This window comes from Dendrobates tinctorius, unplaced genomic scaffold (assembly GCF_039654945.1).
Source record: "Dendrobates tinctorius isolate UK_male_01 unplaced genomic scaffold, ASM3965494v1 ptg000022l, whole genome shotgun sequence".
NCBI classification, from domain to species: Eukaryota; Metazoa; Chordata; class Amphibia; order Anura; family Dendrobatidae; genus Dendrobates; species Dendrobates tinctorius.
The window spans coordinates 101,332,846-101,348,802 of record NW_027361690.1 but is presented as its reverse complement, the minus strand read 5'-3'; the positions used below and the strand labels follow the sequence as shown (position 1 = coordinate 101,348,802).

The following is a 15,957-nucleotide window of genomic DNA, read 5'->3' as shown; positions in this document are numbered from 1 at the left end:
TGAGGAGACCACTACTATGGGGATCCGTTTTACAGATCTTACATTGTAGCCCAGAAGCTGTCCTTCCCTGACACGCACCAAGGATACAACAGCCAAAAATGTAACTTTGGAGGATTTCACAACCGTTGGATTTTTTTGTATTAACTTCTTTTTCCTACTATTTTTATGTATGTCCAGCCCTCAGGTTGGATAATATAGTTAGACTTCAACGAAATAAATTTGAGACAGACATAGAAAAACTTCTGCTGATGCCTTTCGAGCACCGTCACTCTTTTGGGGGACAAAAAACATGCTGATTAATCTCTTTCTTTTTATGTTCTTTAGAGATTTGAAGAACAACCTAATCAGCAAAATGGAACCTGGAGCTTTCTTGGGACTGCCCGAGTTAAAGCGCCTGTAAGTATATAGAAAAAGTGAGCTAACAAACAGAATGGATTAGCAAATGGCTTTAATCAGAATGTCCGACCAGGGTCAGTTCTCTAATCTCTCTGTTTGGCTGCAGGAGTAATCTAATATAACAGTCAGAGCTTTAGGAAACTTACCAGCAGAATTGCCTTTCTTTCTCAGTGAGAATTTTGGATTCTCCATATTTTTTTCATGAAAGTCATTTTTGCATCCATGTCAAATTATTATCCTTTATTTCAGGCCTCATTCAGACGTGTTGTTTTTCATGGACTGAACTCATCACATGTTTGTAATTTTTGCAAATCAAGCGCTCAGAAAAAAAAATGGAGACTTGTCCAATTTTGATACAAATGACAGATCAAAATAGTCCATGTATATCGTGAAAAAAAATGAACTTGATGAGCAGGGGTCGCCATTCCTCATCACACCTCCTGCTTCAGATCCACCCACTTCTCTCAGTTTTGGGAAAAAATGTTGTTAAAATGGCAAATTTTTTGTGCCATCTTGCAAAATTTTTGCTACTTTTTCAAAGGTTTTTTTTACCCCAGAAAAAGCTTTTATAGATTGGGCCTTCTGTTTTTTTTCTCACATAAAAAAGGGCATCTGAATGAAGCTCAATCCCAAAGAAAATGGTGATTAGCAAGAGGGTCACTGAGTAGTAGCTTTCCTTAACAGGTTCAAAAATAAAATTAAATCAAATGTATATTGGTAAGACAACGGTCTCATTGGTAAGTTGTTACCATGCACTAGAATTTCTTAATTGCAGTATTAGTATCTTTTTCCAAAATTTTTAAGCTTTACGGTTCCAGTTGATGAGACTCCCTGGTGTCCACTGCATCAGGCATGGAAGTGTCCACTGGGCGGGCATAGGGCAGTGTCTACTGGGTTGGGCATGGGGGAAGTGTTCACTGGGTCCAGCATTGGAAAGTGTTCAATGGGTCTGGCGTAGGGAAGTGTTCAATGGGTCGGGCATAGGGCATTGATCTATGATCTATGGGCATTGACCTATGATCAAGCATGGGGGAGTGTCCCCTTGGTGGGCATGCGGCAGTGTCCACAAGGATGGGCATGGAAGAAGTGCCCACTGGATGGGCATGGGGCAGTGTTCACTGGGTCAAGAATGGTGGAAGTGACCAATGGTTGGGCACAGGGCAGTGTTCACTTGGATGGGCATGAAGGAAGTGTTCACTGGGTCGGGCATGGGGCAGTGTCCACTGGGTCAGGCATAGGGTAAGTGTTCACTGGGTCGGGCATGGGGCAGTGTCTACTGCGTCTGGCATAGAGGAAGTGTTCACGGGGTTGGGCATGGGGCAGTGTGTACTGGGTCAGGCATAGGGTAAGTGTTCACTGGGTCGGGCATGGGGCAGTGTCTACTGCGTCTGGCATAGAGGAAGTGTTCACGGGGTTGGGCATGGGGCAGTGTGTACTGGGTCAGGCTTGGGGGGAAAGTGTCCACTGGGTCTGGTATCCCGCCTATCTAAGCTTGATCGACTAGTACCTGTTTTTTTGTGTGATTGTATAGCATAATGGGTCATGGCGCTGCCTGACTGCACAGTAAAATATGGCTTTTATTATTTTTTTAGAGACATCTCCAATAACAGAATTGGCTGCGTAATTCCTGCTGCATTTCAGGGTCTGAGCAGTCTATCACGCCTGTAAGTATAAATACAAAATGTGCACCGAAAAGGTGTCTAATTTCCTCTAATTTGACTATCCACAACAATAAGTACATCTACGGACTTTTAGTTTTTTTTTGCTGTGTAGCTAATGTTCAAATTTTGATGATGGCAGCAGAACAAATGGAGTCATCTCTTCTGTGTGCACTGCACCGAGCAGAAGATCTAGGAACTGTGCATGTTATAAATACAAAAAAATGAGAGTTTTGGCTTTGGAGCCCTGCTGAGCTTAGAATAAACCTACTTATTTGTGTAACCACAAGGCAGGGAGACAAGTACCCGTTCCTAAAATATACCACTATTAACATGCCAGGACTCTCCTCACACTTCCACGGCTATAAAACAGTTGGATTCAGCATTTGTTGCCCCCCCCCCCCCCCCCCCCCCCCCCCCGGCTCTATTTTGGGACAATACAGTCAATGTCCCTCTTGTTTTCTCCTCCTCGGCCTCCTTGTGCTATATGTAGGTGGTCTGTCTGTGGCACACAGCATTGCCCCCACAGCTGGACACATGACTTTGTGGCTCTAGGCTTTATTTGCAGAGTGGAGTACTGTACCCTCAGTAGCCGCTGGGCTTTATGGCTACTACCGTGTGCCGGTTGGCTGTGTCTCTACCAAGAACCATCCTAATTACTAAAGGGAACCTGTCAGTAGGTATAGGGCCTCCAGACTATAACATGACATTATTCCCTGCCGGAGAGTGCACCAAACATGACCTCTGCAAACCCGGTGATATTAAAGAGGTTGTTCCTCGAACTGAGAGCTCGCACCCATCCCAGAAGGCTGTACTTGGCTATCTACGGCAGTCTCATCGGCAGTGGTTGGAGCAGATTAGGCTCATGTGCCGCACCGCTTCATAGGCCCACATTTCAGAGCTTTTTTTCTGAATGATGGTGGTCTTCACTGATCGGAAGGTTATCATCAATCCTGTGAATAAACTTGGGTATAAGCCAGGGAACCTGACAGCTGATCCATGCTGCCCGAGCCATAGACAGCATGTTTCAGCACTGGCTGTAGGATTTCAGACACATATTTAACTCTGAAACGCTGCCACACTTCAGACACTAGAATCTAGTCCCCGGCGGCTTCTCCCCGGCCGCTGCCCTGGAGTGATAACCCTCCCTATAAGCGCCCGAAAATAGTGACCTGGAGAGAAGCCGCCGGGGACCCCCTGTCCGACTAGTCTCCCGTGCAGCTCAGTCCATGGCGACTTTTAAACTTTGTTGTTCTCTGAAACCCCGCAACATTTCCTAGTTGAATATCTGTGGCTGAAATCATGCAGGCAAGGTCTGATACTTGCTTCTTGTGGGTCGGGCAGCATGTAGCAGCTATCAGGTTCCTTTGAAGTATAAAATAATATATACTTTACCAAGAGTTGCTCAGGTGATGTGGCACGCAGTTCAGCCGGTGCGGGGACTTTTTTAGGTTAATTTTCCTCCTTCCAGGGGATCTCACTTCAGTACAGAATATTTAGTGAGGTCGATTAAAGCTATTTTTATTGGTAACTGCTTTATAAAATGTCTCTGTGTCTAGACATTGTTCGTACATGCCCCAGCATCGTCACAGACGCTCAGCTCCACCGCCCAGATACTCGTATACACGGGCAGAGCTGGACTGGACACCTTCCATGGATATCCTGAAATAGCAGTGGGCACCACATGTGGGGAACAGCAATACGTAGAGACAGAAACTTTTTTTATGATAATTTAACAGACTAAATTATTATTTAATAGTGGGACATTACATTTAAAAGATTGAGCATTGGGAAATCTAATCCAGCACACTTGTGGAAATCTAATCCAGCATACTGGTGAAAATGTGATCCAGGATACTGGTGGAAATCTGTTCCAGTATACTGGTGGAAATCAATCTGATCCAGGATACAGGGGGAAATCTGATCCAGGATACTGGTGGAAATCTGATCCAGCATACTGGTGGAAATCTGATCCAGCATACTGGTGGAAATCTGATCCAGCATACTGGTGGAAATCTGATCCAGGATACTGGTGGAAATCAATCTGATCCAGGATACTGGGGGAAATCTGATCCAGCATACTGGTGGAAATCAATCTGATCCAGGATACTGGGGGAAATCTGATCCAGCATACTGGTGGAAATCTGATCCAGCATACTGGTGGAAATCTGATCCAGCATACTGGTGGAAATCTGATCCAGGATACTGGTGGAAATCATTCTGATCCAGGATACTGGGGGAAATCTGATCCAGGATACTGGGGGAAATCTGATCCAGCATACTGGTGGAAATCTGATCCAGTATACTGGTGGAAATGTGATCCAGCATACTGGAAGAAATCTAATCCAGCATACTGGTGGAAATCTGATCCAGCATACTGGTGGAAATCTGATCCAGCATACTGGTGGAAATCTGATCCAGCATACTGGAAGAAATCTAATCCAGCATACTGGTGGAAATCTGATCCAGCATACTGGAGGAAATCTAATCCAGCATACTGGTGGAAATCTGATCCAGCATACTGGTGGAAATCTGATCCAGCATACTGGATGAAATCTAATCCAGCATACTGGTGGAAATCTGATCCAGCATACTGGTGGAAATCTGATCCAGCATACTGGTGGAAATCTGATCCAGCATACTGGTTGAAATCTGATCCAGCATACTGGTGGAAATCTGATCCAGCAAACTGATGAAAATCTGATCCATCACACAAGGGGGAATCTGATACATCACACGTGTGGAAATCTAATCCAGTTTACTGCTGGAAATCTAATCCAGCATACTGGTGGAAACATGATCCAGCATACTGCTGGAAATCTGATCCAGCATACTGGTGGAAACATGATCCAGCATACTGCTGGAAATCTAATCCAGCATACTGGTGGAAATATGATCCAGCATACTGGTGGAAATATGATCCAGCACACTAGTGGAAATCTTGGATGAAATGCTATTTTATTAAATTTCAATACAAGTGCTGTTAGATTTCTCCATTTGTATTGTAGGAATGAAAACTTACTGTAATTACACATATTTTACTCTGTGTAGATTTCTGTCTGGAAATATCTTCTCTACTCTCGGTCCTGGGGTTTTTGATGAGCTTCCTTCCCTGAAACTAGTGTGAGTATTCTTACTGAGTAGTGTCCTCATGTATTGCTGTCCAGCTGGGTACTTTCTGATGGCTGCTTGGCTTGTGTCTACACAGGGACTTTTCCACTGATTTCCTAACCTGCGATTGTCACCTACAATGGATAGCGACTTGGGCGAAAAATAGTTCCGCTAAGATCTCTGATAGGACGTTGTGTTCATATCCAAGTGCACTGAGAGAGCGACCATTGCGAAACCTGAAGGAAAGTCAGCTAACCTGTGGTAAGGAGAGAATAATCTGTATTTTTCAGTTTTATGGACACCTCATCCTTTATGGTTATAACAAAGCAATCAGGTTTTGCATTTATGATGGTAATGTCTTTTGATCTTAGGAGCAACCCCAGAACTTCACACGCACCATCTCATCCCATCCTTACGACAAGTGGTGTTTCAGGGTGACAGAATCCCTATTCAGTGCACAGCAAGTTATGTGGGCAATGCCAGTCACATCATCTGGTATCATAATGGCAAACAGGTGGTAGATGATGAAGAACAAGGAATTATACTAGAGGAGACGATAATCCATGACTGCACCTTCATTACAAGGTACGTGACAACTTCTAAGGACTTTTGTCATCCAGGGGTCTCCCCTTCCTGATTGCTGGGGAGCTGTGCGTCCCTGAGAATTGGCAATTTGGACCAGTATCATGGTTGCACCCCTGTGTGATCTCCAATGATGCAAACAGTGGCAGCTTTTCCTCTCCTTGGAGGAGTGCAGAGGCCGTGAAGCTGATCAGATTCAGCCTTCTCCGGAGCTGCGCTTACAAGCTCTATTGGAAAGAGCTTTGGAGCACTCCTCTTCTTGCCCAGGGGACTGGCCACCGCTGATAGACTGCAGAGGTGGCCAGTAACCTACACAATGAGCAGTAAGCAATAAAAACAAAAAAATCAGTTTGTTCTTCAGAACAAGCAGAACTTTTAATAAGAGGTCAATTGCAAAATTGCGTGTTTTTACAAGCACTCATTTAAAAAAAGTGAAGCAACCTCTTTTGATTAACTAATTATAATTATTATTATACAGCTTTAGGTAAGATTATGTACAATGATTCGCCACAGGACCCAAAAGAAATCAGAGAACAGCTGTCATGCATCGCCCCCTAATGTCTGCGCTGGGCATAGCACAGTGCGGTAGCTTTGCCTGGAGTTCTCCTTTAAGCCCATGTACTGTATGCACAGTATGTGACATGTGAAGCACATACATGAGGCAGGCATGATGACGGAGTGCAGCTCTGGAGCATGTTCAGCTCCGAGGAATGTCTTGTTTACATTCAATGTCTGAGTTTAAATTTAGCAAATGGCTGTGGTGTTACGGCCCCGCATCCTGCCGATTCCAGCCTGATAAACTGTTTATTCCTAGTTGGCAAATCAGCCGTTTCCTCTCAGCGTGGAGGCACATCCTGTGCGTTCAGGGACTCCTATCGGATGTTCAATTCCCCTGCCAAGGTGCACCAAGAACCCGAGCAATTGACGGCATATCACAGTCATTGGCCCACCTAGTCTGTGCATGCCGAATTGTTACAGCACCGGCGACATAACACTCGGAAATAAACACGTTATACCCACATTCTTCATCTGCTTCCAGCCCCTCAGACGGCACTCGGGTGTGTAAACTATTGTTACCTGCTGCGTTTCACAATTCGCAGTGCCCGACGTATTATGCTCATTTCACATTTTTTTCTCCCTGACATTCACTATCCATACAGTGGCCTGTAGAAGTCTGGGCGCCCCTGATCAAAATTGCTGTTAATGTGAACAGTTAAGCAAGCTGAAGATTAAATGATATGTAAAAGTCCTAAAGTTAAAGAGTACTGTAACGGGGTCTTCCAAGCTGGGGTACCTCTTTCAGTACCACCCCATGTTTTCGGAGGTCCGCTCTGCGTTGGCTGGAGTCTGAATGAATGACGCTGGCTGGAATTCCTCTGAGTGCATGGGCGCATATAAAAGATCACTGCTTCTCCATGTATTTCCAGTCTGACAACACTTTACTCACAGGACACAGAATATATCACACAGATACAGAGGGCCGGCCAATAGACAAGCGTCAGGCCAGACATGCATTACAAAAGCCGCAGGTGGCCGGAGCCTGCGGAGGTTTACTGTGGGAATTACAAAGGTGGGGGGAGGGCGGACACTGCTGATACATTAGGGACATGCATCTCACATGGAACCTATTATACATACATATAACTGCACAACATACAGTGGGGCAAAAAAGTATTTAGTCAGTCAGCAATAGTGCAAGTTCCACCACTTAAAAAGATGAGAGGCGTCTGTAATTTACATCATAGGTAGACCTCAACTATGGGAGACAAACTGAGAAAAAAAAATCCAGAAAATCACATTGTCTGTTTTTTTTCATTTTATTTGCATATTATGGTGGAAAATAAGTATTTGGTCAGAAACAAAATTTCATCTCAATACTTTGTGATATATCCTTTGTTGGCAATGACAGAGGTCAAACGTTTTCTGTAAGTCTTCACAAGGTTGCCACACACTGTTGTTGGTATGTTGGCCCATTCCTCCATGCAGATCTCCTCTAGAGCAGTGATGTTTTTGGCTTTTCGCTTGGCAACACAGACTTTCAACTCCCTCCAAAGGTTTTCTATAGGGTTGAGATCTGGAGACTGGCTAGGCCACTCCAGGACCTTGAAATGCTTCTTACGAAGCCACTCCTTCGTTGCCCTGGCGGTGTGCTTTGGATCATTGTCATGTTGAAAGACCCAGCCACGTTTCATCTTCAATGCCCTTGCTGATGGAAGGAGGTTTGCACTCAAAAGCTCACGATACATGGCCCCATTCATTCTTTCATGTACCCGGATCAGTCGTCCTGGCCCCTTTGCAGAGAAACAGCCCCAAAGCATGATGTTTCCACCACCATGCTTTACAGTAGGTATGGTGTTTGATGGATGCAACTCAGTATTCTTTTTCCTCCAAACACGACAAGTTGTGTTTCTACCAAACAGTTCCAGTTTGGTTTCATCAGACCATAGGACATTCTCCCAAAACTCCTCTGGATCATCCAAATGCTCTCTAGCAAACTTCAGACGGGCCCGGACATGTACAGGCTTAAGCAGTGGGACACGTCTGGCACTGCAGGATCTGAGTCCATGGTGGCGTAGTGTGTTACTTATGGTAGGCCTTGTTACATTGGTCCCAGCTCTCTGCAGTTCATTCACTAGGTCCCCCCGCGTGGTTCTGGGATTTTTGCTCACCGTTCTTGTGATCATTCTGACCCCACGGGGTGGGATTTTGCGTGGAGCACCAGATCGAGGGAGATTATCAGTGGTCTTGTATGTCTTCCATTTTCTAATTATTGCTCCCACAGTTGATTTCTTCACTTCAAGCTGGTTGGCTATTGCAGATTCAGTCTTCCCAGCCTGGTGCAGGGCTACAATTTTGTTTCTGGTGTCCTTTGACAGCTCTTTGGTCTTCACCACAGTGGAGTTTGGAGTCAGACTGTTTGAGGGTGTGCACAGGTGTCTTTTTGTACTGATAACAAGTTTAAACAGGTGCCATTACTACAGGTAATGAGTGGAGGAAAGAGGAGACTCTTAAAGAAGAAGTTACAGGTCTGTGAGAGCCAGAAATCTTGATTGATTGTTTCTGACCAAATACTTATTTTCCACCATAATATGCAAATAAAATGAAAAAAAACAGACAATGTGATTTTCTGGATTTTTTTTTTTCAGTTTGTCTCCCATAGTTGAGGTCTACCTATGATGTAAATTACAGACGCCTCTCATCTTTTTAAGTGGTGGAACTTGCACTATTGCTGACTGACTAAATACTTTTTTGCCCCACTGTATTCTGGGTGCTGAGTGGTTCTGTAACAAGTACACATTTCATTTTTATTGTATACATACCGTATATATTTTTGCCTTTTACATTTTAAAAATTACAACAAGGAAATGTTTGGGCACCCTGCATGGTTAGTGCCTAATAGCACCACCTTTGAAATTATCTCATCATACAAACAATTTTTGTAGCTAGACAAGAGTCTTTAAATTTCTGTCTGAGGGATTTCCATCCATTCTTCCTTGGAAAAATTCTTCCAGATCTGTGAGATTCCTGGGTCATCTTGCATGCTCTGCTATTCTGAGGTCTAGCCATAGATTTTCAGTGATGTTCAGATCAGTGGACTGTGAGGGCCATTGTAAAACCTTCAGCTTGTGCCTCTTGAGGTCGTCTAATGTGGATTTTGACATGTGCTTAGGATCATTATCCATTTGTAGAGATGAGCGACTTTGCCTTTTTTAGGGTCGAGTCGGGTTTCATGAAACCCGACTTTCTCAAAAGTTGAGTCGAACGAAATCGGCCAACTATCGGGAAAAGTCGAAGGTCCGACTGAAACACGAAACCCAATGCAAGTCAATGGGGAAGCAAAGTCAGCAGGGAGTGGAGGACAGTAAACACACATACATGCCGGACAGCTTTTTTAAAGTGCGCAAAATCTCTCTCTCTCAATCTCTCTCGACGCTGCACATTTCATCTTGTTGCCCACAGTGTACGTCCTTGCTCAGTGGCTGAAAAAAGTCACGTGCAAGCATTCTGGGAAATCCGACTTTGGTGCTCGTTTTGCCGACCGCATGACCGACTTCACGCTGTGGTCGGGTTTCGGTCGGCGAAACCCGACTTTGCCATAAGTCGGCGACTTATGAATCTGGCCAACCTGTTTCGCTCAACTCTATCCATTTGTAGAAGCCATCTTCTTTTCAACTTCAGCTTTTTATAGATGGTGTTATGTTTGCATTAATAATTTGTTGAAATTTCATTGAATCCATTCTTCCCACTACCCATGAAATATTCCCCCCGTCATTAGCTGCAAGACATCCACAAAGCATGATTGATCCACCACCATACCTAATGGTTTCTCCACATGTACCTTTTATTATTGTGGACAAAACTTCCATTTTAACCTTATCAGTCCACAGGATTTGTTTCCAAAATGTATCCAGCTTGTTTAGATGTTCTTTTGCATACTTCTGATGCTGAATTTTGTGGTGAGGATGTAGGAGAGGTTTTCTTCTGGTGACTCTTCCATGAAGGCCATATTTGTGCAGGTGTCTCTGAACAGTAGAACAATGTACCACAATTCTACATTCTGCTAAATCTTTCTTAAGGTTTTTTGCAGTCAAACTGGGGTTCTAATTTGCCTCTGTAGCAATCCTACTAGCAGCTCTCACTGAAATTTTGCTTTGTCTTCCAGACCTTATCTTGACCACCATTGTACATGTTAACAGCCATTTCTTAATTACATTTCAAACGGAGGAAATGGCAACTTGAAGCCACTTTGCTATCTTTTTCTATAGCCTTCTCCTGCTTTGTGGACCTCCACCATTTTTATTTTCAGAGTGTTAGGCAGCTAGTGCTAGAGGAACCCATGGCTGCTGTTTTGGCCCAAGGTTAGAGGAGGCTGGGTTTTTATAAAGCTAGGAAATTTGTATCTTCTGGCCTTTCCTAATGATGATAGTGAACAAGTCATAACCCTAACCGGCTAATTAAGGTTTAAAGCCTTGGTCAAAGTTTTCTGAGCACACAAATCCCCAAGGGTACCCAAACGTCTGCATTGGCCCATTTTCCTTTTTGTAATTTTTAAAATGTAAAATATGAAAATATATGTTTTTTTTGCCTAAAATACAAAGGAAACTGTGAATTAATGACCACTACCTAAACATTGCCTTTAAGCAGGCTCTGTTCATACCACATTTACTGCTTAGGTTTGGCTTGTACATCTAAAAGATATCCAGAAGTGTCCGATCCCATTTCTATAGACTGATATAGGCCAGGCGTGTTTGGATGTGCTCACGTCTAATTGTACAGGAAAGCCTATGTTGTGAGCAGAGTTACTGTACTTACATTTTTATATAATTTAGATTGTTTTCCAAACCACTCAAAACTTTTACATAGGGCATAACTATATATGTTTTTTAATTGGTGAGTCTAATTGTGTAGATTAGGTGAGAGCGCTTCCAAGTGGTGAGTTAAGTAATATCAAGGAGGTGTGAAGTATGCAATATGACAATTTCCATTGTAAATTGTAACCATGATGAATGGAAAGGTTCTCGTAGCCAGAAAGGTAGAACGCATTGCCGCTTCTTATAGACTGTAGAACCATTTCATCCAGTATTCTTCTGTATTCACATTATTTATAAATGTCAGCTACTCGTTTGGCCGGTGACTCCGATGCATTCTTGGTTTATCCGGTTCCCGTCTGCTCTCCAACAAAGCTTTTTTCTCTTCCATTGTGACACAATCCTGGTGCTCAGACAAAACGTATACATCATATGTAGTTTATGTGCGGCAGAGTATGTGAGCGAGGCGGCCAAGGTCTGCAGACTCCTGAATCATCCGCACCGAGCTCCCGGTCCAGTTCACTTGGGGTCACGTGCCCTCCATTCTGGACAGCTGGCTATGTACACACCAGTCAGTGGGCCTAGTTCATCAAACTCATCTAAAAGGACACCTGCCCATAGCAACCAATCTGAGTTTAGCCTTCTTTATGTAACAACTTGGAGATAAGGCCATTTTTATTATTTTTTTACCCTTTTCTATTTTTCCTCCTTGCATTGCATTTTTCAGTAAAAAAAAAAGCTGTATGAAGACTAGTTTTTGGAGGAACGTGTTAGGCCACGTTCACACGATGAGTGTTTGGTGAGTTTTTTATCTCAGTATTTGTAAGCCAAAATTCGGAGTGGGTGATAATCCAGAAGCGGTGACGTGTTTCTATTAGACTTTTCCCCTGATTGTTCCTCTCCTGGTTTTATCTTACAAATACTAAAATCACCAAATTCTGAACATGTGAACGTGGACTTATAGGTTTATTTTACATGATATTCAGCAAACTGGGAAAATAAATCTAACTGTAGTGGAATTCAAGGACACCAACATTTTCAATTGCTTTTAGAGCTTTCTTTTTACAGCATTTTTTGGGAGTTATTTTTTTCTTTTTCACTTCTTATTTGTAAAAGTTTTGAAGTTGTCTTTGGAAAGACATAACTTTTTTTTTTTATTTTGAGGCCTTGTTATTTTGCAGGTCCATGTAGTTGTTTTTATTGATGTCATTTTGCCATGAAGTCCATATGACTTTCCAATCTCTTTTATTCTATTTTTGGGGGATGAGAAGTCAAAGAAAACAATGATTCTGCCACTATATTTTATGTATCACTGTATGAGACAAACGTTTCATTATTTTAGTAGCTTGGACAATTGGGCATGCTAATTTTTTTTTCCTTTAGATTTTGCTATTTTCATTTAGAGAAAGAGGAGGTGGTTTAAATTTGTATTTTTTTTAAAATATTTTTATTACAGTTTTAATTAGTCCCCTTAGGCTATTACCCTACAATGAGTGTTTGGTGGGATTTTAACCCTTAAAGTAAATTATATTTCTTGCATTTTTGTCATTGTGTTTTTGACTGCGTTTTTTAACATGCTTCCATATCGCGTTTTTATGCTGTGATTTATATCTCTTTTTGGTATGTCATTTTTTAAATAAAGCTACTTTGTTGTTGATACTTCCTGATATTTGGTTTTGGCAAAACTCTATTGATACAGTCTTGTGTAGATTACATGCATTTCCAGTGCTTTTCTGCAGCAGAAACGCACAAAAAAGTGTGTATATTTTACCTGATAATTTTCTGCATCTGTGTTCTTTAAGAAAGCAAATGTAACATCAACTGATCTTCACTGTGCTATCGAAGGAATAAAATAATCCACACTATCTATAAACAGAGAGATGGCGAGGGAATTAATGTAAATCTCCTGGTCCAGATGAATTACTTCCTGAAAGATTACATACGGAAAGATATAGTAGAGAAAATTGCAGAACCACTAACTAAAATTCCTAGAGAACATTCCCAGAAGATTGGAGAAGGGAAATAAGATGGAACCAGGAAATGACAGGCTAATGAGCCTTACTTACCTGACTGAGTGGATCAGGGAAATGCAGTGGATATAGTATATCTCAACTTCATCAAAGCATTTGAGAAAATATCTCATACTATGACCAACTATGGGATTGCCAAAGCTACGGTTAGGTGGATTCATAACTGAATCAGTGATTGTACTCATAGAGTGGTAATAAATAGTTACACGTCCAATTGGAAGAGTGTTTCAAATGGGGTACCACAAGGCTCTGTCCTGACCTCAGTTTTTATAAATTATCTAGATAAGGGAACTGAAGGTAAACTAATCACATTTGCAGACGATGCAAAGCTAGGAGGGATAGTTAACACTAGAGAAGACAAAGAAAGGATTCAAAAGGTTCTCGATAAGCTTGAACAATGGGCAGCAACTAATACAATGGTATTTAGTAGAGAGAAATACAAGATTTTGCATCTGGGCAAGAAAATGATAATTACATTTACAATATAGGAGGAATAGGACTAAGCAACAGCACGTGTGAAAAAGACTATAATAGACACTAATAGATCACAGACTGCACATAAGTCAGCAGTGTGATGCAGCAGCAAAAAAGGCAAACACAGTTCTGGGATGTATTAACAGAAGTATATAGTCTAGATCACATGAAGTAATTATCCCCCTCTAATCCCCTTGGTCAGGCCTCATCTGGAATACTGTGTCCAGGCCTGGGCACCACATTTAAAATAAGACATTGAAAAAAACTGGAGAAAATCTTCCAGAATGGATGCAATGTATGCCCTACAAGGAACGGTTAAAGGATCTGTGAATGTTACGCTTGCAAAAAAGAAGGGTAAGAGGAGACTTAACCCCTTCATGACCAAGCCTATTTTGACCTTAATGACCAGGCCATTTTTTGCAATTCTGACCAGTGTCCCTTTATGAGGTAATAGCTCAGGAACGCTTAAACGGATCCTAGCGATTCTGAGAATGTTTTTTTGTGACATATTGGGCTTCATGTTAGTGGTAAATTTAAGTCGATCATTTTTGCCTTTATTTGTGAAAAAATCAGAAATGTGGCGAAAATTTCGCAATTTTCAAATTTTGAATTTTTATTCTGTTAAACCAGAGAGTTATGTGACACAAAGTGGTTACTAAATAACATTTTCCACATGTCTACTTTAGATCAGCACAATTTTGGAAACAAATTTTTTTTTTTGTTAGGAAGTTATAAGGGTTAAAAGTTGACCAGTGATTTCTCATTTTTACAACAAAATGTACAAAACCATTTTTTTAGGGACCACCTCCCATTTGAAGTCACTTTGAGGGGTCTATATGGCAGAAAATACCCAAAATTGACACCATTCTAAAAACTGCACCCCTCAAGCTACTCAAAACTACATTAAAGAAGATTATTAACCCTTCAGGTGTTTCACAGGAACTAAAGCAACGTGGAAAGAAAAAATGGACATTTTAATTTTTCCAGCAAAAATTTTATTTTAGCATCAATTTTTTCATTTTCACATGGGCAACAGGATAAAATCGATTCTAAAATTTGTTGGGAAATTTCTCCTGAGTACACAGATACCTCATATGTGGTCATAAACCACTGGGTGCATGGCAGGGTTCAGAAGGGAAGGAGCCCCTTTTGACTCTTTGAATGGAAAACATGCCGGAATATTTAGCGGTTGCCATGTCGCGTTTGGAGAGCCCCTGTGCGCCTAAACATTGGAGCTCCCCCACAAGTGACCCCATTTTGGAAACTAGACCCCCCAAGGAACTTTTCTACATGCATAGTGATCACTTTGAACCCCCAGGTGCTTCACAATTGATCGGTAAAAAAAAAGTACTTTTTTTCACAAAAATTTTCTTTTAGCCTCAGTTTTTTCATTTTCTCATGGGCAACAGGATAAAATGGATGCTAAAATTTGTTGGGCAATTTCTCCTGAGTGCACAGATACCTCACATGTGGTCATAAACCACTGTTTGGGCACACGGCAGGGTCCGGAAGGGTAGGAGCGCTATTTGACTTTTTGAATGGAAAATTAGCTCCAATCGTTAACGGACACCATGTCGCGTTTGGAGAGCCCCTGTGTGTCTAAACAGTGAAAACCCCCCACAAGTGACCCCATTTTGGAAACTAGACCCCTTATGGAACTTATCTAGATGTGTGGTGAGCACTTTGAGCCCCCAAGTACTTCACAAAAGTTTATAACGCAGAGCAGTGGAAATAAAAAATCATTTTTTTCCCTCAAAAAGGATTTTTTAGCACGCAATTTTTTATTTTCACAAGGGTAACAGGAGAAATTGGACCACAAAAGTTGTTGTCCAGTTTGTCCTGAGTACGCTGACACCCCATATGTGGGGGAGAACCACTGTTTGGGCGCACGGCAGGGCTCAGAAGGGAAGGAGAACCATTTGATTTTTTTAAATGAAAATTACCTCTAATCGTTAGCGGACACCATGTCATGTTTGGAGAGCCCCTGTGTGCCTAAACATTGGAGCACCCCCACAAATGACCCCATTTTGGAAACTAGACCCCCTAAGGAACTTATCTAGATGCATAGTGAGCACTTTGAACCCCCAAGTGCTTCACAAAAGTTCATAACACAGTGCCATGAAAATAAAAAAATAGTTTTTTCCTCAAAAAATTATTTTTAGCTCGCAATTTTTTATTTTCACAAGGGTACCAGGAGAAACTGGACCACAAAAGTTGTTGTCCAGTTTGTCCTGAGTACGCTGGTACCCTATATGTGGGGGGGACCACTGTTTGGGCACACGTCAGGGCTCGGAAGGGAAGTAGTGACATTATGAAATGCTGACTTTGATGGAATGGTCTGCGGGCATCATGTTACATTTGCAGAGCCCCTGATGTACCTAAACAGTGGAAACCCCC

At 42.1% G+C, this 15,957-nt stretch overlaps 1 protein-coding gene across 1 annotated transcript in view; it reads left to right on the top strand.

Moving 5' to 3' along the window:
- ADGRA2 (adhesion G protein-coupled receptor A2) overlaps positions 1–15,957 on the top strand; it is a 206,277-nt gene that overhangs the window by 146,890 nt on the left and 43,430 nt on the right. The window contains exons 3-7 of the mRNA XM_073569029.1: positions 325–396; positions 1,989–2,060; positions 5,106–5,177; positions 5,263–5,426; positions 5,537–5,750. Coding sequence (XP_073425130.1) covers positions 325–396; positions 1,989–2,060; positions 5,106–5,177; positions 5,263–5,426; positions 5,537–5,750 — 594 coding nt within the window. The remainder of the gene's footprint in view (positions 1–324; positions 397–1,988; positions 2,061–5,105; positions 5,178–5,262; positions 5,427–5,536; positions 5,751–15,957) is intronic.